This window comes from Paramormyrops kingsleyae, chromosome 11 (assembly GCF_048594095.1).
Source record: "Paramormyrops kingsleyae isolate MSU_618 chromosome 11, PKINGS_0.4, whole genome shotgun sequence".
NCBI classification, from domain to species: Eukaryota; Metazoa; Chordata; class Actinopteri; order Osteoglossiformes; family Mormyridae; genus Paramormyrops; species Paramormyrops kingsleyae.
In genome coordinates, this window is record NC_132807.1 from 25,905,389 (window position 1) to 25,928,841 (window position 23,453).

Sequence of the window (23,453 nt, forward strand, 5' to 3'; positions counted from 1 at the left end):
TTATCCCGAGTCCCGGGCTATTGAAATTTAATTTAATTGTATTTATTTGATTGGTAGTATCAGAAATACTGAGACCCTCAATACCGATTAATTGAAAGGTATATTATATCAAACATGCAGCCTGAATATTTTGTTTAGAAACTCGATACCGCGGCCTTCTCACGCTTACTCTCACAAGGGGGCTGAAACGGATTTAGAGACAGGAGGCGCAACGGCTCCGCTTCTTTCCGCGGTTCCCAGGCTTTTTCTGTGTTGAGCAAAGCAGCTCTTCTGAACCCGATCGACCGAGTCTACTGCAGCAGTACAGCGCGCGCTGCACGCAGTGGCAAGTTTAAGTTTTAACATTTCATTTCGGAAAAGGTTTGCAAACACTGCATACATCTTCGGTGGATTTAACTGCACGCGGAAAGACGGTGCGATTTTCTTTTTTCACCTGGGGCTTGAAGAAGACATCTACACTACCTATCCAGTTCAGGAAGGTATTGCAATTATACTTTGTATATAACTATTTTTTTAATTATTATTGAAGACAAAGTATTGCGGTTTTTATAGTTTTCGTTCACTTTTATTTTTCTCCGATAATAATCTGATTCATTATAAAGCGTATAATTTTTGTTGTTACTATTATTTGTTTTGTTATATGTATGGAATCAGTGAACTGAGTTCTTTGTTCTATTAGTTTCTTAGTTAATACACACACACTTTATATAGGATAAACAAAAGCGCGAATGAATGTGAATTATAACTTATTCGCGATATTGAAAGTATTCTCTAAGAGGAACACTGCAGTCTAACATATAACCCCTAGGCCTATTGGTCCGTCAGTCTACTCTTCTACTAAATAATTGCATTTTCTGGGTACAGGTGAGGATACAAGATTACATATTTCTCCGTGTGTCGAATCCAGTCCCTTTCGGTCGCTCTTTGTCCACTTGAACATATTCTTTATCCCATCAGGAACAGTGCGGCTTTAGCACTTGCAGAAGTTTTCTGAAGTTGTCTGAATCTCTGAAATGCACAGCCCAGTTGTCAAAAGACATTCAATATATATTTGGAATGATGCATAGACCACGCATCAAGGAAATCGATATCCGCAGCTTCCCGAGAACTGCAGTAGATAATGACGGCGAATTTAATTGCACGGGTTTCGTTTTCACGCGTTATTATGTGCAGCACAGCAGCTTCCCGCATCGATGGGGGTAGTGTTTTAAAATTTGGCCCCTACACTGCGCACAGCCGGCGTGTTTTGTGGTTGCTGCGGTTTCCTCCCACGTTTTAATGACATGCAGTTCAGCCAAACTTGTGCCATTAAATTGGCCTTGGTGTGCAACTGTGTGACTGAATATCATACCCTGTGACGGGCTTCTCGCATTCAGACTGTACCAGGCCAGGTAGCTTTGGAATAAAAAGCATCATGTTGTTTCATTTAGGGAAAAAACGTCTGATACATGACGCATAGCAGCACGTGAATAAGCGCGCATTTTCTAAAGTTCCTTAAACGACAGGGTGTATGCTTCGCTGAACTTAAAATCGCAGACCTCTGTGAAATCAGTGGTTAACTGGAATGTGATATAACGAAATAGATTAATAACGTGTTCAGTTTTTCATTTTCCCTATCATGGAAATGTTAATGTTGAGACACAGAAGGTGTTTCTGTTCTATCTTGAATTTGATATAGGAAATTTTATTGTAGCTCTTGACTGTGGGTCATACAGTTTCTGTACTAGGAGGGTGTCCTTTATCATTTGTCTGATGAGGTCAAGATAGATGCAGAAACCACATAGAAATTATGTATTGTCTAGAACAGGGGTGGCCAATCTTATCCGCAAAGGGCCGGTGTGTGTGCGGGTTTTCACTGCAACTCCCTAATTAGATTACTAATTAGAGGACTGATTGCTGAAGAGTCCTCACACCTGGGTTTGAACAGCTGACCTACAGGTTATCCCAAAAACTTGCATACACACCAGCCCTTTGCGGATAAGATTGGCCACTCCTGGTCTAGAATGTAAACCCTGAAGAGCTAATATAGCTAGTTATTCAGTAATTAGGATGAATGAATTCAGAGGAAAACTGAAATTCATGCTTTTCATACCCTCACATTCATTAAATTAGTACACATTAACAATATTTAAGCAACATGTAACTTTATGTACTTACATTAATTTAGAAGACACTTATCCAAAGAGACATTCGTTTTTGAGCAAGCAAGTTCACACTGTCCCTGGAGCAATTTGGGGTTAAGATCTTTGCTCACAGACACAATGCTCAAATCACTTTACTAACCCGGGGATTTAAACCAGCAACCCTCCGATTACAGGCTCAGCACCCTAGCCTGCTATGGCACACAGTGCCACCAAACTGCAAAGAGCTGAGACTTTATGTGATACGGGATGCCAAGATAATGCGTAAGGGGGAAAAAGTGGTACGAGAGGAACAGCCCTTAAACATGGCACCCGCAGTGGTGTGTGGCTCTGTGAGTTTGGACCTGTGATTGCAAAGTTGCCAGTTGAAATCCTGAGGCCTGTAGCCACCAATGGGCTCCTGACTAAGACCCTTAACCCCTGGTCGCTCCTGGGTCACTGCATGCCGGCTGACACACAAGCTTCCTGTGACTGTCTCATAAGGAGCAAGACAGGAAGACACGCCAAAAAGACATTTTCCCCATGGGGATCAATAAAGTATCACTATTCAGTATTCAGTATCCTCTGTTATAAAATGTCTGGATTAAAGATCGTATTTCAGTCTGATTTGTTCACTTTTATCCCCCAAGAAAAATGGCGGCACCATTCCAAGTCAACAGCTGCCGGTTAATCCACTGTAATCGTTTGACGTCCTGTTTGTGTTCGTTAACGGAGGAAACCCATTTGGCAGATTTAAGGCTTGACATTTCACTGTTCTACATTGTATGTGATTCTGCTGTTTACATCAGAATCTGTTTTATTAAAGTGTGCAATTAATCCAGTAACACACTTGAATTTTTTTTTAGTAAAACAGTCTTTTTATAAAAAGATACTGTAAATGTTTACTTTTAACAGTGTTTGTGTACACAGTAATGTAACACAGCCCATTAAGCTCCTCCCATATGTCTGTAAGGATGATGTACAATGAACAATAACAATGCATGAAGACAAAATGAATACAAATCACATTATTCTCCCATATTTATGTGGTTATAACAGTTAAATGAACCCTGATATTATAAATAGGAAAAATACACAGAGAATGACTAAATTACTACTCGGGTAAAATTGCTAGTCTTGTTCTATTGCTCATTTTGAGTACTGCCTTTTAATGCCTCTCTTTCTGTGACATAAATCAGTAGTTATGAAAATACAGTGAAATGCAGTTACAGTGAATGTGATGAACTGAGCCGTGCCTTTTCCCTGTTGATTTTTCTATGTACTAAAAATGGTAATTTAGTCAATAATGATTTCTCTGGTATTCCAGGACACCCCTTTCAAGTAAGAATCCTCCTGCTTGCGGGTGCTGGTTCCTGGTGTCCTTAAGCAATGATAGAAATCTCTGTGTGGACACTGAGGTAGGAGAGGATGAGCCTCAGTTGGTCACATCTGCATGTTTTTAAGTGTCTTTTACTGTTCCTCCAGTCAATGACCCTGGACCCCTGCTTGATATTTAGCTCAGAATGAAAAATGATTGGAGAGATAACCAATCAGATTATGGAGGAGGTGGGTCCAACCAATCAGATGTCTTGGTCTGTATGCTGAGTAAATGAGTCGTAATGGTATTCAGCACGCAAGCTGCTTGGACCCACCTCCTCTACAATCTGATTGGTTATCTCTCTGAACCAATCATTTTTTATTCTGCCCTCAGAACATTTTTGTGCTGGTAAAACTCCCACAAGCTGATAGCTATGGCATTTACCATGTTTTTTTCCCCAAAGTTTACCACAAAGTATTCAGGAATTCTTCGTTGTCTTGTTATTGTTGTTATTGTTTTGTATCTTTAATCCTATGTGCGCGACCTCATCGATGTGGCGTCCTCCACAGAGCTCTCATGCTTCTGGTGCTCATGTGGCCAAGCTCACTGGAGTGTCAGCACATTACAGTTCACACGAAGGTATGTGGAACATCTACAGGTACAGTGTGGTGTTTTCAATGATTCTGGCTTGACTGAGGTATAACAAAAGGTGGATCATGATATTGTTTCTGTCGCTGTGAAATAACTGAGGTCAATTAAAAGGTGCAATATTATGTTGTCAGTCCCTGTGACATAATTAAGCCTTTTGCAGTGAATTTGATTACTCTTTGTTGTTGTTGGATTCTCTCTGGAATGTATTCTAGCTTATGAGCTGACATATTTCCTAATACTGAGCTGGTTAGCAAGTCAAGGACCAGGTACCTGGTTTTGGGCTTGGTGGGGAAATACTATCGAACTTGACATTCATCCAGAGGTATTAAAGCATCCCTCAAACAAGTCTGAGCAAATCCAGCTGTAGGACGTCATTCTCACTTTGTTCTGCCATTGCCTGTAAGGTCATCAGTTTGTTTTTCAATCGGTACCCAAAACGACTGGTCTTTGCTGCTTTATGAGTTTTTGCTCCTGAGTGAAAACGTTCTTGAGGGTTAATTCTGCCCACTCATTGGTGGGTTTGGTCAAATGCTGAGTCGTGCAAAGAAAGGCGCTGCCAGCTGTTTGGAGGGCATTCCCCTACCCCTGTCTACTTTGCCAGGATGATGATAGGTTAGAACCGGAAAGGGGGGTGGGCGATTGCTCCAAATGGCCAATCCTGTCAATGCTTGAAGCTTCCCCTCTTCTTTTGGAGTGACTTTTTACCAGCAAAGGAATCTCTCCTTGAACTGGCTGTCTGACCTACATCTGACCCAAGAGATTAAGGGCTCTGGTTACTAAGGTGCTGGGTTTGAGCACACTATGAATATCTAGGTATTTCTTTATAACAACCAGATATCTCCCCAACAACTGTAATCCACCCTGTCTCTAGTATTCCTTTACAGTCACCCAACAGCACAGTGTTCAGTACGCAGAGAACACAAAGAAACACAGAGAAGAGTTCTCGCTTGCTGATATGGACGGCTTGTCCTCAGCTGGATATCAGATCCACTACGGTGTCTGTTTTCACTTCTGGAAGAGGGTGATCTGAAAAGGAAACGCTGTAGAGATCAAAGTCCCCAAGACTGGCCTATTGCCCTACTGGTCTGTACTCGACCGCTGAGATGGATAACTGGAACCACTAGCTGCAGAATGGTCTCACAGCAGCATTTGATTCTCTGATGTAATGGATTTTATCTGACTCACCTGCCCTGACTTTCTCAGCAAGAATTGCAGTGACTTGCACTGACTCGCAGTTGCATCTCTTCGCAGGTTCCTACGAGGCCAGAGTACCAGCCGGACCGTGGAACCAGGGAGGGCGGGGTTTCAGGCTCCTGGGGTCCTTGGGGGCCGTGGGGGGACTGCTCACGATCCTGTGGGGGAGGGGTGCAGGAACAGACTCGCTCATGCCTGCTGATTGACGACGCTCCAGTCAACCATCCCCCAGGACGAGCCCCCCTCCCTCTGACTCCTGGTGGTGTAGTGCCCATGTTACACCCCTCTGGCCCCCTGCACCGCAACCACGTATGGCCTTCACACAATACCACACGCCCTGGTTCTCACAGATCGATGGGGAGCCACCCACAAGGCCCCAGAAACCACCGCCCTGGACACAGGTGACGAAATCCCTTTTTTATTACGGCGCCCCCTACTGCACATGCAAGGAAATGTCGGATTTGTTCAGCTTCTGTCACAGGCTGACTTGAATGCTGAGCAGACTGAAGGAACAGACTTCTGGATCCTTCCCAGTTTAAAGTCTCGATGATAAATAGCCTCAGTGTCTCTGTTTGCACCCATGCTGCTGCCTCCTTCAAGCAAGAGCATTGAAAGGAGGTGCTTTATAAAAAGCTCTGACAGCCGATTAATGGGATTTTAATTGGGGGAAGTAAGGTCTGAAAAATGGCAGCCAGTGCATTCAGTACAGAAAATACCATTCAGCTCAAGGGCTGTTTTGTCACACTTGACTAATTGCACAGTCAAATATAAAAGTCTTTTTATAATGTAAATCAGGTTTGACCTTTATGACATATTCTGTCTGGTTGCCTTGTGTGAGTGGAAGTTACTGAGCAGAATGGATGGCAAGTGCCTGTATTTGTTGAGAATTAGACACTCCCCAATATTTGTAATTCAACGGTGTGTTACTTGAGGTGACAGGATGCTTCCTGTGCAGGGGGGGTCATGAACGCATCGTCCCGGGGAGGTACGGCTATGGGCGGATGCCGTACGTCATGCCGCTGCAGACGGACACCGGCCAGCCTCAGAGCCGCCCACGGGGCCGCAGGACGAGACAGGGATCCTCAGTAGGACACCAATCTAAGGCCCGACACCGGGGACAACCATCGGGCTTCCCGCTGCAGACCCAGAGCCGTGATTTCAGTAGCCCCCAGCAGCAGCCCACTGGGTCTCAGCCCATGGCGGGGCCAGGGGGGGTCTCACTTTACCAGGCGCCTGGCTCCCAGCTGGGCTCCCACCTCGACAAAGGCCCGTCGGTGACTCGCAGTGGGCCGCCTTCCGCTGCCTGTCTTGGGCCCCAGAAGCTGCACCGGATGTGTAACACCAACGTAAGGACTGCAGCTTGTGTGGCGAATACCTTTCCGATTCATTTACTCGGCCTACAGCTAGCCTTTATATGATGAGTAGTTGCTTAGGATTCATTCTCACGGTTTTTGAATATTACTGATTTTTATCTAAGCTGCTTTCTTGGTAGCTAAGTAATTGTAACTTACTGTTAAAAATTAACATAAAACACAGACTAGGGACTGAAACTAGGCTGGCAGAACTATTACAACTTAGACAAGAGGATTAATATACTGAACTGAAGACTTAAGTCCCTAGAATGGGGAAGAAAGGCCAACTCTTGCTGTGACTAAAGCAGTGGGGACCTCATCATCCCTGATTATACTGATGGCCACTAGTCAAAGTCAAAAGTCAAAGTAAACTTTATTGTCATTCGTACCACACAGTTTGAGAGTGCATGGTAGAACAAAATTGCGTTTCTCCTGGCTCCATTTGCAAAACAAACAGAAATACTACAGTATAATATAATACAGTATAATACAATATAATACAGTACAGTAAAATAATACAGGCTACACAAAATTCACACAATACAACACAGAGCTACACAGAGAACAGAACTACACGGAGAGCTACTATTCAGCACAGAGGTAAATCTCGTGCAGAGTAATAGTGCTCAAAGTTAAAATTACAAATTATTGCACAGTCAAATATTGCACAGTAATATTGCACTATATGAGGCTTTGGCTTGTTAGCCCCAAATGTTAGCATTTCCTGTAAGATTGTAACGATAAGATAGCAAAGAGTGTCATGCAAACAGAAATGGATACTTACAGGATATCGTGATGTCTAAAAACTCCTCCAAAGATTCAAGTCTGCAAAACAAAACATCATTATAAGCAAGTCGTTTGTTTGAATGGGTTTGGCATGGAAGCTAAATGCCGGCGCTTCTGCTAAATCGTGTCAACAGCGGATTGTCGCATGTGCTTCTGCTGCCTGTCTGTTTGCCCGCCCCCAGGCCTGCCCCCCACCCGGCCGGCACATCAGGGAGGTGCAGTGTTCCTCGTACAACAGCCGTCCCTTCATGGGTCGCCTCTACCAGTGGGAGCCGTTCACAGACGGTCAGTGCGCTCGTGTCGAGTCCCTCCCCCGCGATAACATGTCAGGCTCCTCTGGCTTGAAAATTGTACCATTTATTCCATAAGTCAAGGAAATCGATCATTTGGGAGCTAATTTGAAAAATGAATTGATGAATTGATCCCAGTGGGGAAATTCTCTTCTTGTCTACCTCATCTTGCTCCCCGTGACACACACAAAGAGAGTAAACTTGGCAGCAAAGGGCATCCTCCCGTGGCAGCGCCCAGGGAACTGGGTGGGGGTTAAGGGCCTCAAGGACCCGCAGACATGCTGAGGTCATGCTTGAACCCGTGACCTTCTAATTATGGGCCCAGAGGCTTAGCCCCCTGAGCCCCACACCACCCCCAGCTTTCTAAAACTCAGTCCGTTTTTTATTGCTTTTGAGATGAGGCTGCCAGTGACCTAAAGTCAGGCTTCCTGATCATATGTTACAGTGCTGGAAAACAAAACTCACTCAGTCCCAGTGTAATCCAACAAGATACTTTTGTTTACTTTCCTAAACTCACTTTCCTAAAGTCACGGAAAACTGTATTCCATGGACTGAGTGAGTTTTAGAAATGTGCACTTCAATACCTAGATAATCTCAAAACGATGGAAATTGCGTGATTGAATAATTAGTAAGATGAGGCTGTTGGAGTGAAAGCTGGCGACGAGCCAGGAGGCTGACTTTGCCCGTAACCTAATCCATCCTTCTACTCTGTTGAAAAAAGTCTTCCACCGTATCACAATGGAATGCTAACACTGTTAGCTGCTTTGAGCTGCTGTCAAACACTTTCCACATCCAGTCAACTAGTATCCAAGCGACAGTGGCAGTGACACGGTTCTTTTCCGACAGCCCTCTGCAGGGCCCCAAAGTGCATGTTTTTCTAGCTTACATAAAAGGGGCAATATTCTGATTTATATGTGAATAAACCCCGCCCCCAGAACCTCCCCCCCAGAAGCCCCGCCCCCTGATTGCATCAACAGGCAGGTGATGGCTTCTTGTGGCTCATCTCATGCCATTTGGCACGAACATACATGTGCGTGGGACATATATGCTGATTGCACGTCACAGTGAACCATCAGCTGTGAATCACTGCCATGCCTTCTGAATATGAAGAATATGGTGACCTAAATATGTACATGCATTCAACGATAAATCTGATCGTAGTCTTTTAATCAAATTTAAAGCCTCCTGATTTGCTCTGTCCGCTAACACTTTCAGTATAACACTGCTTTGCATTTCTTACCAGTTACACCAAAGTTTTTGCATCCCACTGGGTCTTACCGACAGCAGCAGGCCAGCAAGCGCAAGGCAGATAATTATTGGCACCATAAATAGCGTCGTGATTATCTTGCAGACTTAAGGAAGCAGGTGATTGGCTTGTACTGAAACCTAGGGTGTGAGATTCTAGTGTCAGCAGGTCTTTTCATTTCAGGTTCCAAAAGTGGGAGGTGGGAGGGTCTAAGGTCAGCCCCTGATGATTAATTGCCTGTAGTACTGTGTATTCTGTGAGTTCTTCATCATTAGGATTTGCTAAACAGTGTCTGGAATATCTGGTCACTGTTGCCATGCCAAAAATACATTGCCTTCAGCAAAACTCTGCTTCACAAGCCTCGACCGGCCTGGAAGAGGGCTGTCCTGTGTAACGTCGCAGGGCCAAAGGCATTGAAAATGGCGAATAATGATAACAGGCTGCACGCGCACAGCTAGGAATCGATGATGATGTGATGACCGATCATCTGGCTTACACATTCTCCCACTGCCACAAAAAAGTAGCTATAAAATTTGAACGGCAATCAGGGGGGGATAAAATGGTAAAAATGGCTGTAAATTATGAAGGTTTAAAGAACTGAAACGTATCTGTGCCCCCCACCCGGATGGGGCACTTAAAATAAATCACTGCATTAAAACACACTGTGGAAAACGGTGAAAATGTGAGTCACCTTGGATGAAAGTGTAGGCCAAGAAACTTCAGTGATCCGTATAATTTCTTTTTATATATCATACATGTGTATCTACACATATATAACTAAAATATATCCTCAGGCTAAAACTTTTTATGCATATATGTGCTGTTCATCTTTCTGTCTTCTTATTTAAGTGAAGGTTGTTGTGCAAATGTATGTCAGCTGTGAAAAGGTTTAATGTCACCAACCACTGTTTCACCTCCACTATTACTTTTTGGCCAGATATTCACTTGAATGTGTATCCATGATATCGGACAGGTTAAATAGTTTCCTGGTTGGAACCTTATTCTGTCCCTAAAGTGTTGTGAGCACAAAGTCATATATTGTCCTGGCCTGCTGATCTACTTCAGCTGCACTACTTTAAGCATGTGACCCGGGGGGTGTAATCTGAATGGTAAAAACCATTTTCATGGGCCAATCAGAGCTGCTGAACTCTCGGATGTGGCACTTGACCTGTGAGGATTCAGAAAATAACCACTGACTGCTTAAAGAACCCCAGAAGTCCTGCTCATTTAAGTCACAGTGCGGCACTAAATAAGTCAAGTAGTACAGTACATTGATTCTTGAACCAATGGATTGAGCTTTTGATGGTGGATGAAGGGAATTTTGCCACTTTCCAGGTGGTGAATAGACACCTCATGTTCAGCTTCTGAGGAACAGGCTCACATGATGAAAAGTCTGTTTCTGGCCACAGTTCTGTAAATGCATCCCTTCTCCAGTGCAGCTGCACACCTGGCAGAACAGGTCCTGAAGAGGTGATGGCCTCTGTATCTCCAGCAGTGTTGGGCATTTCTGGTCCAGTAGCTAGAAATCCAGACCAAGATTTTGTTTCTACCAACATGCCGAGTATTGTAACTGTGATTTATGCTCACCTACTGGGTAGAAACAAAATCTTGGTCTGGATTTGTAGCTTCTGGACCTGAAATGCCCAACACTAATCTCTAGTCACAGCTGGTCCTCAACCTTCTGATTCACGGCTGCAGTGGTGGAAACACTTGCTGTTGGTGCTATTGGCAGCAGCTTTTATTTCAGATGTTGGGCGACAGCAGCGGTGACTGTGACACAGCGTGGTCGGGACCAAAGGGGTCTGTCTTGTGGGCAATGTACAATGTCGAAAATGCAACAGCGTGTTAAAATGTACTGTGTTTTCAGTATCTACTCTTAGAGACTGAAGAAGGTTGGGGATTTCCTATCTTTCTGGCTGTAACACTCAGAAGTGATGCAAAAAGAGAATGAGATCAAAATCAGATCAAGAAACAGATGGAGAGTTTTCACAATCATTTCCTAATTTTGAGGCATGCCTTAGAAGTACAAGAATTTAAGAAATCATGACATCTGATACAAAGTGCATATCCCAGCATTCAAGTCCTTTTGTCATTTTGTTGTTTGAAAGGAAGTACTTTTAATAGTGATCTAGTAAAATACTGCACCCATGTGGTGGTTTTCAGAAGTGTTTTCTTCCCAGTTGCCGTGGAATGGATGTCGTGATTGTCCCACGTCTCTCTGCCCTTACAGCTCAGGGGGACCAGCACTGTGAACTCAATTGTCGCGCCGTCGGCTTCCGTTTCTATGTGCGCCAGTCAGAGAAGGTGATTGACGGCACGCCGTGCGGCAGGAACGAAACGTCGGTCTGCATCGACGGATCGTGTCAGGTACCCCGGGCCACCAACAGCCTGTCGCCTTCTCGCCGTCTTTCGATCCTATTCTCGTATCGTCTATATTATCAGCTATTTTTATCGGGCTTTGAAAAAGTGTGATATGAGGTTTCTAGCCGCTGTCGAGAAAGGGCGGGAAAGTCGATGCATTTGCCTGATGTAGCCGTGTGATCCTATTATCAGCAGGAGGGCAGCATTCGAAATTGGAATACAAGTAACATGTTGGTTTATAACAGTGACTCTGGGGTTATCTCATGACTTTGTACTGGAGAAGTGGTTGGAAGATGGGTGGATGGAACTGGCTTCAATTCACCAGGATCTCAGGGGCCCTGGGAACACATCCAGGCTGTCATGCCCCACCGTGACACCCTGGACCCGACATGCCCCACCTCCGTGCACTGGACCAGGCTAAACCTAAGCAGCAAAGGGCAGTCAGTCCTGATGTGAAGGAGAGGCCATGTAACCATGGGAACCTGTATGAGCAGATTGTACTTATGACCCTGAATTGTCCCACAGATTCAGCTGCAAACTGTGGAAGAAGACCAAAGCACACAAATGGTTGGCTAGAGAATCTTTTGCTCCTCATTCCTTGGCCTAAATTCCTTAACGGGACCAATGTTTTACTTCTCTTTAACACCAATGGCGCATACAACAGTCACAGTGGAGCACTTTAACTCTGAAAAAAATGCCTTTCGGGTTGAACTCGAAGGTTGCAGCCTTTCCCCAGTCATGTTTTCGCAGGGAATTGAAGTCAGGTCAGAGCTGGTTAAGAAAACAGTTGGAGAGCTACATACACACAACAAGCACTAATACCGTACCACGCAATTCCTTGCGTGTGGTTGTTATTTTTAGCAAAGGTATCCTAGCGCATCGCCGTGGGAGCATTTCCCACAGCTCTCAACTCCCTGATCCCCAACTCTGTTTCCTGGACAACAGGAGCTCAATTTGGCCTTTGCTAAGGCTCTGACCTAGAGGGGAGTACTGCTTTTAGAGAAGTGAAATCAATAGTCCCGTTTAATAGAACAGTCTCCGTGAAAATGTGGAGGGGTGTTTACAGCCAGTTAGTCCTGATGTGGAGGAGATGTTATCCCCTGTTCATGTTGGCCTCCACAAATGACATCTTGTCTGACCTCGCTGATGAAAGTGCAGTGGCCTGTTACCTGAAGTCCAAGGTAATTCTGGCTCCTCTCCTAATCCACGGTTCATCTGTCTTGCATCTAAATCACATGTAACGGAGTGGCTGCAGTTTCCCTCTTCCTCTAGACTGCTAAATGACCTGTATTAAAGAAAAAAAGTATAACTATGCTAATTAGGATAAGATCACTCGTCATTGGACCTCTTAGAAAGATGTCGCCCAATTTCTGAGTATTCAGAGCGGCAATTGGCTTCCAGCTATAGAAGAGTCAGCATCTTGCTTGTGAGTAAGGAGGTTACATTTGGCTTCCAGCTTGAAGGGAGGTCACAGTGGATTCACTGTATGGCGTCTGGGGGTCCATGCAGTATTGGGTAAATATTGTTGAGCTGTATTTCAGACATAACTAGTTCCTTAAGGGGAGAGTCTGTGTGGCATTAATGACTTGTGCTGAATCAGGAAAAAGGCTGGCAGAGCTTGAAGCAGATTCTTCAGCAGCTAGATTGGCTGCCAGCTATTGATACTGCTGTGGAGATTATGGGATTCTTAAGGGAAGTGAGCAGCACCCACTGTATGCAAGAGCTCTTCTCGCTATATGTATGTCAGGGATGGGAAAAGGTGTCCAGGTTCCTGTGGTGCTGACCTGACAGCACAGACAATGAACTACTTAACAGTCTGTGGCCCCTGACTTTAGCTGGGAAGTGAATACAGTTTTGGGCAGGAGTCTGTGGCCCCTGACTAGCAGGGATGTGAATACAGTTTTGGGCAGGAGTCTGTGGCCCCTGACTTTAGCTGGGAAGTGAATACAGTTTTGGGCAGGAGTCTGTGGCCCCTGACTAGCAGGGATGTGAATACAGTTTTGGGCAGGAGTCTGTGGCCCCTGACTTTAGCTGGGAAGTGAATACAGTTTTGGGCAGGAGTCTGTGGCCCCTGACTTTAGCTGGGAAGTGAATACAGTTTTGGGCAGGAGTCTGTGGCCCCTGACTTTAGCTGGGAAGTGAATACAGTTTTGGGCAGGAGTCTGTGGCCCCTGACTTTAGCTGGGAAGTGAATACAGTTTTGGGCAGGAGTCTGTGGCCCCTGACTTTAGCTGGGAAGTGAATACAGTTTTGGGCAGGAGTCTGTGGCCCCTGACTCGCAGGGATGTGAATACATGCTGTGGACACTTAGTTATCTTCAGATAATTCCCCCTTATTTACACTGAGCCTCAGAGGTTGTGCCGTAAAATCACAGCAACATAAAAATTTTGAGGCTAATGATTCAGCTTGTTCTTCAGAATCTTATCCCCTTTTCAAATATTTTGCAAGCCTCCAAACGGAAATATAGCGTAACCACTGGATTACGGGTCAATAAACACTGACTTGTGATATTAATGTCCCCTGAATGCATCCTTAGTGAGGCTCGTATGAAATTCCAGCAGTAAACCCAGTGCATATTTAGATTGTAAGATAATTCCGGATAACAGGAAGAAAGAGGACACTGTTTAACTTGACAGGTACATCAGAAATCAAGTTGTAATTGTTGGCGGTATTTTGGCAATACACTAATGGTTATATATGCTTGTCATATAGAAGAAGGTGATACAGGAGAGCAGGATGGTGATAAATGAGAATGTTATGGAACATGTGTATTATACATTATTGTTTATTATGATTGGCAAGAAGGAGTTTGACTCATAAAGACACAGCCTCCAGCTGGGCCTTGGGGTTCTGTCATGACTGGGATCAATGTGCTGAGGGAAGGTTAACGATGGATGCCTGCCATTGCTGTGTTGAACTTTGGTCATAACTGTTCTGGGGTCTACTGGACTGTGAGTGATGAACTTTTTGGAAGGAATTCTGCTACATGCAAAAATTATGTGTCTCTACAGGTATTCTGAAGGCGACTAGTATAGGCTAAGAGAAACATCACTAGGGTTTCATTATTTATATTAAGCAACCCTGATCCTGGAGTGTCAGTATCCAGCTAGTTTTCTATCCAGCCTGGTCTCTGATGAACAACACCAGATCACAGGCAGATAGTAACTCATCAGTAAGGACCTGTTGGATACTGGCACTCCAGGATCAGGGTTGCCCACTCCTGATCTAGTGATGGCCAAATGAAGCTTCATGAACCATTTGCTGTATTTTCTGACCCCACTAGATGGTGCTATCTAGGCTCAAAGCATGCCAAAAAGCAAATCAAGGGCACCATCTAGTGGAGTCAAAAAATATAGCAAATGGTTCATGAAGCTTCATTTGCCCATTGTTGCCTGTAATCTATATGTTTCTGTGAGGACTGCAATAACAGGTTCTTAGTGTACTTGATGATCAAGACACATTAATAAGAAAAACTTTTCATATCTGTTTTAACTTCCTTCGCTGTAGAGATGGCTGTCATCTCGCTATCACTGATGACTCCTTTTCTTCTATGATCTGTTGAGGAGATGCCCCTTTACTAGTCATGGTGATGGTGTGTAATGGCAGATTTATTGTGTGGGGAATGAATATCACTTATACTTAATCTGGCCGCGTGCCAGGAAAATGGTGGCAGTGCGCTGTGCTGTGTGTGGCTGCGGCTTTTAGCGCCCTCTACTGCTTCTTGGGTGCCTGTTGCGCTAGCAGCTGAGCCCGAGATGGACGTCACCCAGAGGGCAGCTGAGACAGAGGTCTGCATATGAAACATTACATTCAGAGCTGCTGGGGGTCGTTATCAGGAGCCGTGAAAATCACCGACGACCTTTCTTCAGGGTCGTTACCTCTCCGAGAGCACAGTGACAGATATTACTGTATCTTTTGTCTATTCCTTGCGGTACTACGCTCCTTTGAAATGCGGGGTTCAAGAACTTAAACAAATGCGGCTACTCTCCACTGACCCCTCCCACTGCACTCCCCACCTCCCACCAACCTGTTTTGTTCATTATTGACCTGCCGTACCTCCCTCGGCGAAGCGCGTAGCTCGGAGGAAACAATCAAGGGACTTGCACGTCTGACTTTGCTGCGCCTAATATATATCCCAGATCCAGAAAATGCAGAAAATCTTTTATTTTTCTTGCCATTATCTTACTTGACTCTGCAGAATGGATTGACTGTGTATAACCCACATTTCTGGATGCTGGGCGGTTTGGGGGGTGGGCGGGGGAGCACGTATGGGGAATTTTATTTTCCGGTGATCTTACATAGCTGAAGACGGCACATGCCGGGACAGGCGGAATGGCATGCATTTATAGTACATGCTCTGCAAACAGCAATAATGTATGCTGGGTTCCAGCAGCTTGTGATCATTCTTCTCTGTCAATGTTGACCTGTATGGATGGTTTGAACCATCACGTTAAATTAACATTCAACGGTGGGTGTCTTACACCAAGTTCTGATGTTAGGTACGGAATAATGGGATCCCAGAGCAGGATAAAAATGTATAGAGGTTCAAGAGCAGTCAAGGGTCATATGGTACAGGCAGGTTATTTTCTAACAGTAGTAGTCACTAGAGATTTATGAAAAGGGGATACAAGCCTGATTTTATTGGAAATGAATGAGAACACACTAATTATACTAATTAGTGTACATTTATTTGTGCACTCAGAACATTACAGCCCTATCGACGCCCCCATATAGTGGAATGTTCGGTCTGTGTCCTCCTTTGACATGGTAACAGGATTTGAAGCATTAATAGATCTGTCAGCTGCTTGCAGGTCATGACAGGAGAATGGGCGGAGCTGCCACTCCCTGTCAGTCACTGACAGCTTTATCTCGCTCTTTATTGGTTACTTTGCACCAACAGAAACGCGTGGTAATCCTGAACAGCACGGGTGTCTGGCCTCTATCTCTTGTCGCTACCTGCAGGTTGTTAATTGCCATCGCTGAGTGATGTCCTGATTATTTACTTCCCCCCACCCTCCCAGATTGTGTAAAGTTAGCTGGAGGTGCAGTGTGTCAGAGGAGTAAATAGTTTGCCTGTTCGGGCTTTGATTTGGATTATGAACTGGGCCGTCAATTTAGTCTGGGATAAAATACAAATACAAAATTACAATATAGAATATCTGTATATCTACCGAACTTATCTGTATGTTACTAATGCTAATTTATCCTCATCATTATGCCCTTATCTGCTCACTTAACTTATTTGTACATAAACTGTACATAACAATTCCCACCTCTGTACATACTCTCTTAACTGTACAAATTGTACATACTGCACATATTGTACTTGCTACTCTCAGCACTTCTGATTAGATGCTAAACTATATTTCCTTGCCATGTATTTATACATGTGTAAAGGCAATACAGTTGAATCTAATCTAATTTAACCTGATATGGAATTTTCATTAAGTTCAGATGGGGGCATGAGACTCAAATCCCAAAAACACATGTATGCCGCAACAGACCCTCACCGCAAAGTGTTCTGCTTAAAGGTGACAGAGTTTCTGTCACGTGACAAACTACAGAGCTGATGCTGCTTCCAGGAAGTGGTTGCTGGAATGGAATCCTCTGGAAATGACGAGTTTCTGAATAGCATGTCTCAGAGATATGAAGATGGATGTGGTGTGCAGGAGCTTTGCTACGCCTGGATGCTTTGGTGATGCTGCCTTCCGCAGTCATGAAGGGATGTGGGCCTATAGACCTTCAAAGCGAGCAGGCCCTGCGGTGAGGATAGCAGACACGGTGAAAAGGAAGCCAACTGCGAGCATAATTGGATATACGACTCAGTGTAAGCTTTAATCTGTGCCACCAGCGATTTCAGAGGAACCTACATTAAATCTTGAACAGACATGAATAGTCATTGTGTGCCAAAATATTCCAGGTATCACACACTAATGCCATTGTGAGGGACTGAGAGCTGAGAATGTATCGACTGAGATCTCTGACCTAAAGGGTGACTTTCGCCTTGCCTATTGTCTGCCTCGCACAGATACAGAAGCCTTCTTAGAAAGAATGAGGGCTCTATGTCTGTTCTTGACTTCAGGAAGGTAACTATAAGGACCTCAGCATACAGTAGTGAGTGGAGGAGTTCAAAGAGACGGCAGATGTGTAACTCTCCATGGTTTATGCTTTTATGATTGAACCGCCGGTCTGTTCAATTAAAAGTAAAATGATGCAATATGGATGGCATGTGGGAAAGTGGCAATTAGTGTTACTTCAGAAACGTGGCTTTGTCACGGAGGCAGGTGCTCGTGTCACATTTTCATGAGTTATAGGCATACAACGCAGTGATTGGAGCTGAAACTGGACTGCTGCTGTCCCCCCCCATCACCTCGGGGGGGCTAGAGGGCGTGAAATCGGGGATCAATGTTACGGTGGCGATGATGCTGACACAGCACAAAGATAAGGAGGCTTTTTGACTGGTCTTTGTTCCTTTGTTTCCACAGTGCAGTCATGCTCTTTGTATGTCTTTCTGTGTTTGTGTACAAGTACATCTGCTCCTCGTTTAACCGCCGAGTTCCATTCCGACGACTTAGTCGTTAAGCTAAGTGAAAATCACGGTATCCTAGGCGTGACCACAACTGCGCTTACAACTTTACTTCAGCCACCCATACTCGATTTATTTCATTATTCATGAAGTGAATATTTTTTGCAACATTTTGCACATTGAACTTCGGAGATCTGTATAATACTACGAAATGTGGTCGTAAATGCGAGAATTGGTCAGAAAATGATTTTTTTGTTACTGTCATGTTTGCGAATGGTTGCTAACCGCAGTGGTCGCTAGACGAGTGTTTTCTGGCATTAACTTTTTCGTTACGTTTGAAGTATAAATGCAAATTTGCCACTTACAAAAATTTATTTGAAACGATTAGTTGTTGAGCCAGCTCTTGGTTATGTCTCTAGCAGAACCCCCCCCCCCCTGCCCGCCCGGTCCCTTCTAAAACGCTCCACCTCTCCACCCTTCCCCAATCTCCCCCCCCCACACACACACACACACACACATACTGACTCCACCCGCCTGGTTGCTCAGTTTACAAGGTTCCACTCAGAGCTCAGCACCGCACCCGAGTTCAGAGGAGAACTAGTGAGGGACAGACTGAGGGACAGACTGAGGGACAGTAGGGGACAGTCAACCCACTCCAGGATGACGTCGCCTGTTGGTCGTCACCTCCTGGCTAAAGGGGAGAGAGTTCTGTCCGTGTTGGGACTCCTGTTGCTTCTGTGCCCCCATATGTGTGTCCCAGGAAAGCCCAATCTACAGGTGAGCACATCTGGATTCTTAGCTCCGGCCGTGTGGTGGTGATCAGACCAGGTCCTCGGATATGTGCTAAAGCCGGTGACACATCAGCCTGAATCTCACAGTCAGTTTCGCTTTGCTGTGCTGTGTGACAGAGGATCTCACAGTCAGTCTGGCTTTGCTGTGCTGTGTGACAGAGGATTTCATTTTAAGCTGGTATCAGGAAGGACTGTGGAAGGCTGGAGCATTATTCTGAGGCAGGACTGTTATTTTCATTTATAAGATTTTGACTTGCATTATGATAACTCTTATTAATTCATTCTTTTATTAAGAAGTAGTAAAAATTAGGGAAAACACTGGGCAATATGCCAAGCTTTCAACATTTCTCCCAGCTTATTGATTAACAAATCCACTGTGTATAATAGGAATTGTTAGAAAAATATCTATTCTTGTTCTCCTTCCAGTGTTTGCCATTCCTTTCCCTTTTCATCTCTGCCACGACACTATGATATTAGCCTGATATTCCCTGTGTAATTATTCCGAGGGATAACTGTACCGTTTGATAGTCTAGCTAACACAATAGCTAAAGACGTTTTCAGCCGTGGGATGTCAAGCAGAGACCGTCGTGTACAGCTAGAAATAACCTGTGTGCAGCAATGTTGAATTTCACTTCTCATTTACATATTGTCCAAAGCAGTTTAATGGTTTATGAATATCAATGTGAAAATAATTAGCTGAGGAACGTAAAGACTCCCAAATCGGGCCAAACTTATAATCCGCATGGAGCCTCAGTTGTCTTTACTGCTGGTGTTATTTTTGAGGGTGGCTGACCGACTGCGTGCTTTTATGGTGTAACCCAAGCCGTAGCCTCGGCGCAGAGCTAGCAGAGATGCTGGTGCAGCCGCCCCATGAAGGAGACCCTCCACGTGCTCCTAGAGTTATTCTCACTCTTTTCAGAGGAAACAGTTTAAGCAGATGTCGCACAGTGTTTGAGGGGCTGACCTGACACGAAGAGGCACATGACCCGGGCATTCCAGTGATTTTCACAAGTTCCGTCTCTTGCAATAGCTGCCGGTAATTTTATTTGGACAGATGGGGGTCATTCTGCCAGCGGCCAAGCGTCCCAAGTTAATAATGTAGAGCTTTTTCTAAGGTGCTCAGGAAAATCAACACCGATTCATGATGACTGTGATTAAAGTGTTGTGATTCCACAGATTGAATTAAACCAAACCAGCAACATCTTAAAGTACATGTGTTATAACCTCACGAGATGATAAGAAATATTACAAGTAACAAGTTCATCTTAACCTTATACCACCTGTCCTGTCCTGCTCTTTAAATGCACAGATCTTCAGTTGTTGTTTGAACCTACACTGCTATGATTCCAGCTTTGGCCCAATAGCCGTTTCCTTTTGTATGTCGCATGGTTTGCTCGCAAAATCTGCAAAGTGTGCATGTTGTGGTGACACGTGCCACCAGCTTTGTTTCTCAGTGGGCTTGGTGACACCCTGGCTCTTGGGGTGGACGAGCCTGTGGCAGCAGCTGATGACACAGTGTGTCCCCTTGCCATGAAAGGACCTTTCAGAGCAGCGGTCCACATTGATCATGGAGTAGATCAACGTAGTGCTCTGTGACACCAGTGACTACATGTCTGTTGTCTTGACTAAGCTTGAACAACTGGAACAATCAGGTCACTGCATTCCAGTGCCATAAGCTCTGCTAGCATAGCTAGTACATAACCAGCTGAGCTGCTGTATCATTTTGGGCTTTTTTTTACTGAAGTGGCAGCTCTAAAGAAAAAGCAGAAGATAATGTCATGACAATTGCTGTTACTCATCTGGGTTCAACACTTTCAAATGAATATGCATCATCATAACAGAAAGTCACCATTGGTCATAGAATTTTGAGGTCAGCCTTTCAGAGGCTAAAAGCTAGAAAAGATCAGCTTACTGTCAGCTTTGGTGACTCTTCTTGTCATTATGTGATCTCACCATTGTGGGCTGTGGGAATTTCTGGAACACAGGAGAGCAGTAATGGCCTGGTGGGGTCATGCTCTCTGAGGCCTACAGAAGTTTGCTGTAGAATGAGAAGAATTTTCCATGATTTCGATCAGAACATCCACATAATCCATAATTTGTAGTGATTATGCGGAACTTTGGTTGGACTCTCATCTTCAGTTACTTTTTGCTGTGAACTAAAACTTGCTGACAGCCTGGAAGGTTTTATTATGCTCAAGCTTTGTTCTCAGCAGTTGTCATGTGACTATGCTTTTGCAGACTCCATCTTGCATCAGGAGAAATCTTACATGGGGAGGCATGAAAGAATGTCTTATTACCCATCAGTCATCCGATAATAACACTTGACAGTAGGAATTACTACAAATGATTTCTTTCTGGAATTCATTGTAGGCTCCTATCGCTGAAAGGAGAGTTTACTTGTTGACACGCATCTGTGAAAGCAGTTATGGAAAATCGTGTTTGTTTGAGTGTCTGTAGTCCCTGAAAGGGTGTGTTATGAAACAGATGATTGTACCTTCATCGTCACTTTTCTTCCCTAGGAAATAACGATGAGTGGAGCCTTTTCACCAGCAGAAGTGCCTCTGAGAGATTCACGCTGGTGATTTATCAACTTGACCTGCTTTGAACCCTCCTGACCCTCAGGGGGTGGTGTCTGTTTTTTCTGTTCCTGGAGCCTGTGTTGTATAACTTTTATAGATGCGGCTAGGGAAAATGGCCCTATTTAAGTTGCACTGCAGTACGCAACTTTAAAAATTAATTAACTTTTTAACCTATGTTAAAAGGTGTACATATGGCTAGTTTGTAATATATTACAAAAAAAACCATAAGCTGATTTGAAAATTAGAGAGATAAATGCTATTCGTGCTTTGCTGTCTGTTGTGAGACCTTCATATAGTTGGTGTCCAGTAAAAATACTCTATGTTCATCTCTGCCTACTGAAATAACTTTACTGATGCTCACATCTCCTCCAGATGGATTTTAAACCTAGGCTATATTAGCAAATATGCTGATATGCTGTTATGCTGATTTTGATTTAAAACAGGAAGACAAAGCTTAGATTAGTCCAAACATTTAGACTAACTGTGGGTAATCTGCCAAGTTCTTGGAATACAGTGAACAGGGATATGAGGTTCGAACTGACCATGCGCCCAGAGGACGATGGGGTCCCCTTCCGAGTCTAGTTTCCTCTCAAAGTTTCTTCCTGCTAGAGGGAGTTTTTCCTTGCCACTGTCGCCTCAGGCTTGCTTGGTCGGGGTTCAGGCTGGTTATATGTAAAGTGCTTTGTGACAATGACTGTTGTTAAAAGCGCTATATAAATGAAATTGAATTGAATTTAATTGAATGCATAATAAGAAAAGCATGTAAGTCAGCGTTCACTGATAGCGATCCACCTCAGTCCATCTAGGACATTAGTACCGTCCATCTTGAAGTAGTACTGTTAGTCTGTAATACTCGAGGTGTCTCATTACATTGTTATAGGTTTATTTTGTAAAGCAGTTTCTGAGAAAATGCTTTTTTATTTTGCGCTCTTGAAATAATGGATTTTTCATTGAACAGCGACAACAAGGTCGGGTGAAAAAGCAGTTCAGGTCGATTGCCAGAGACTCCCGAAGCCAGTGATGAGAGACAGAGCCCTAGAAATTACTGAGGAGCTGGACTTACCCAGATGGTTACTGGTTCATACTCAGACATAACACTGACACTTGATCTTATATTAATTAATAGACAAAAAGATTCATTCACAAACAAATCTAGAAATATATTACAGCCATATCTTGCTCCTAGTATTTACAAAACAGCTTGTAAATCACTTGCAAATATAAAACAATGGGTTAATAAGTATACTCTGAATTGAGGTATAGTTGAGCATTTTTCAACTGCTAAGTACTTCCTGAGACAGGGGTAAGATACCTTTGTAATGCATTTCTAAATTTCATTGTAAGTGAATCTTTTTTTTGCTAATATATTGTATTATCAAATGATTAGTAACAGTTTTTAATAGTTAAGGAGTAGACCTCAAACAAAAGTGTTAGCATTAATATATGTCTCTGAATAGTTAGATGAATGTGGAATTCAGTCCACAGGCATCCGCTCGGCGGGTAACTCCCTTGATGTTGACAAATAATGGCAGTCATGTCGCTTGGAGAAGATGGAACGGCAGGCTGCAGATGTCATTGTAGTGTTCACCCAATACAATAGACAGAATTGAAACAATGGGTCATAAATAATCCGTAGGAAGTAGCCTGTCTGAGAAGGTGAAAGAACTTCAGCTGTAGTGAGCAGCAAACCCTTTAAATCCACACAAAACCTTGAATGATGAATTGAAAAAAGATTTGAATTTTTAGAGCTTGCTGGTGGACCTTTAAGTGACCACAGGAACTTTGAGTGAAAGTGACAAACTTCTCAGTGACAACCTACATGGACATTAGCTTTGGGGCCGCCCAACACTCTTGCCCCAGTGTCTTCTGTTTGGCAGATGTTTAGCAGCAAGTGAAATATGTGTTTGTATTTTCTATGTCTTCTTTGCAGTCTGGTGCTTCCAGATTATTTTGTCTGGGTGGAGAACACTGGAATCCTCACTTGTGCTTTACCACTAAATACAAGAAAGAGAAATATCACAGATTACAACTGGACCATTTGCAGGAGTGTTTATGAAATTGAAATCATTGCATGTGACATTGAAGGTGTCATTTTTTTTCTAACTGAGGTCGAAAGTATTTTTATGGGGGTGCCACAGTGGTTTTACTGGGCACATAAAGTTAGTCGGGCTAATTGTTGAGTTCCAAACCCCCTGATGTTCAGCCCCCCCCTGGGTTCTTCAGCACCCCCCAGGTTGGG

At 44.0% G+C, this 23,453-nt stretch overlaps 1 protein-coding gene across 1 annotated transcript in view; it reads left to right on the top strand.

Annotated features, from left to right (window-relative positions):
• The first annotated feature begins 201 nt into the window (after positions 1-201).
• Positions 202-23,453, top strand: part of LOC111847965 (thrombospondin type-1 domain-containing protein 4) — a 33,038-nt gene continuing 9,786 nt past the window's right edge. The window contains exons 1-7 of the mRNA XM_072718349.1: positions 202-479; positions 3,448-3,538; positions 4,008-4,077; positions 5,341-5,684; positions 6,239-6,629; positions 7,604-7,706; positions 11,188-11,324. Coding sequence (XP_072574450.1) covers positions 3,510-3,538; positions 4,008-4,077; positions 5,341-5,684; positions 6,239-6,629; positions 7,604-7,706; positions 11,188-11,324 — 1,074 coding nt within the window. The 5' untranslated portion in view covers positions 202-479; positions 3,448-3,509. The remainder of the gene's footprint in view (positions 480-3,447; positions 3,539-4,007; positions 4,078-5,340; positions 5,685-6,238; positions 6,630-7,603; positions 7,707-11,187; positions 11,325-23,453) is intronic.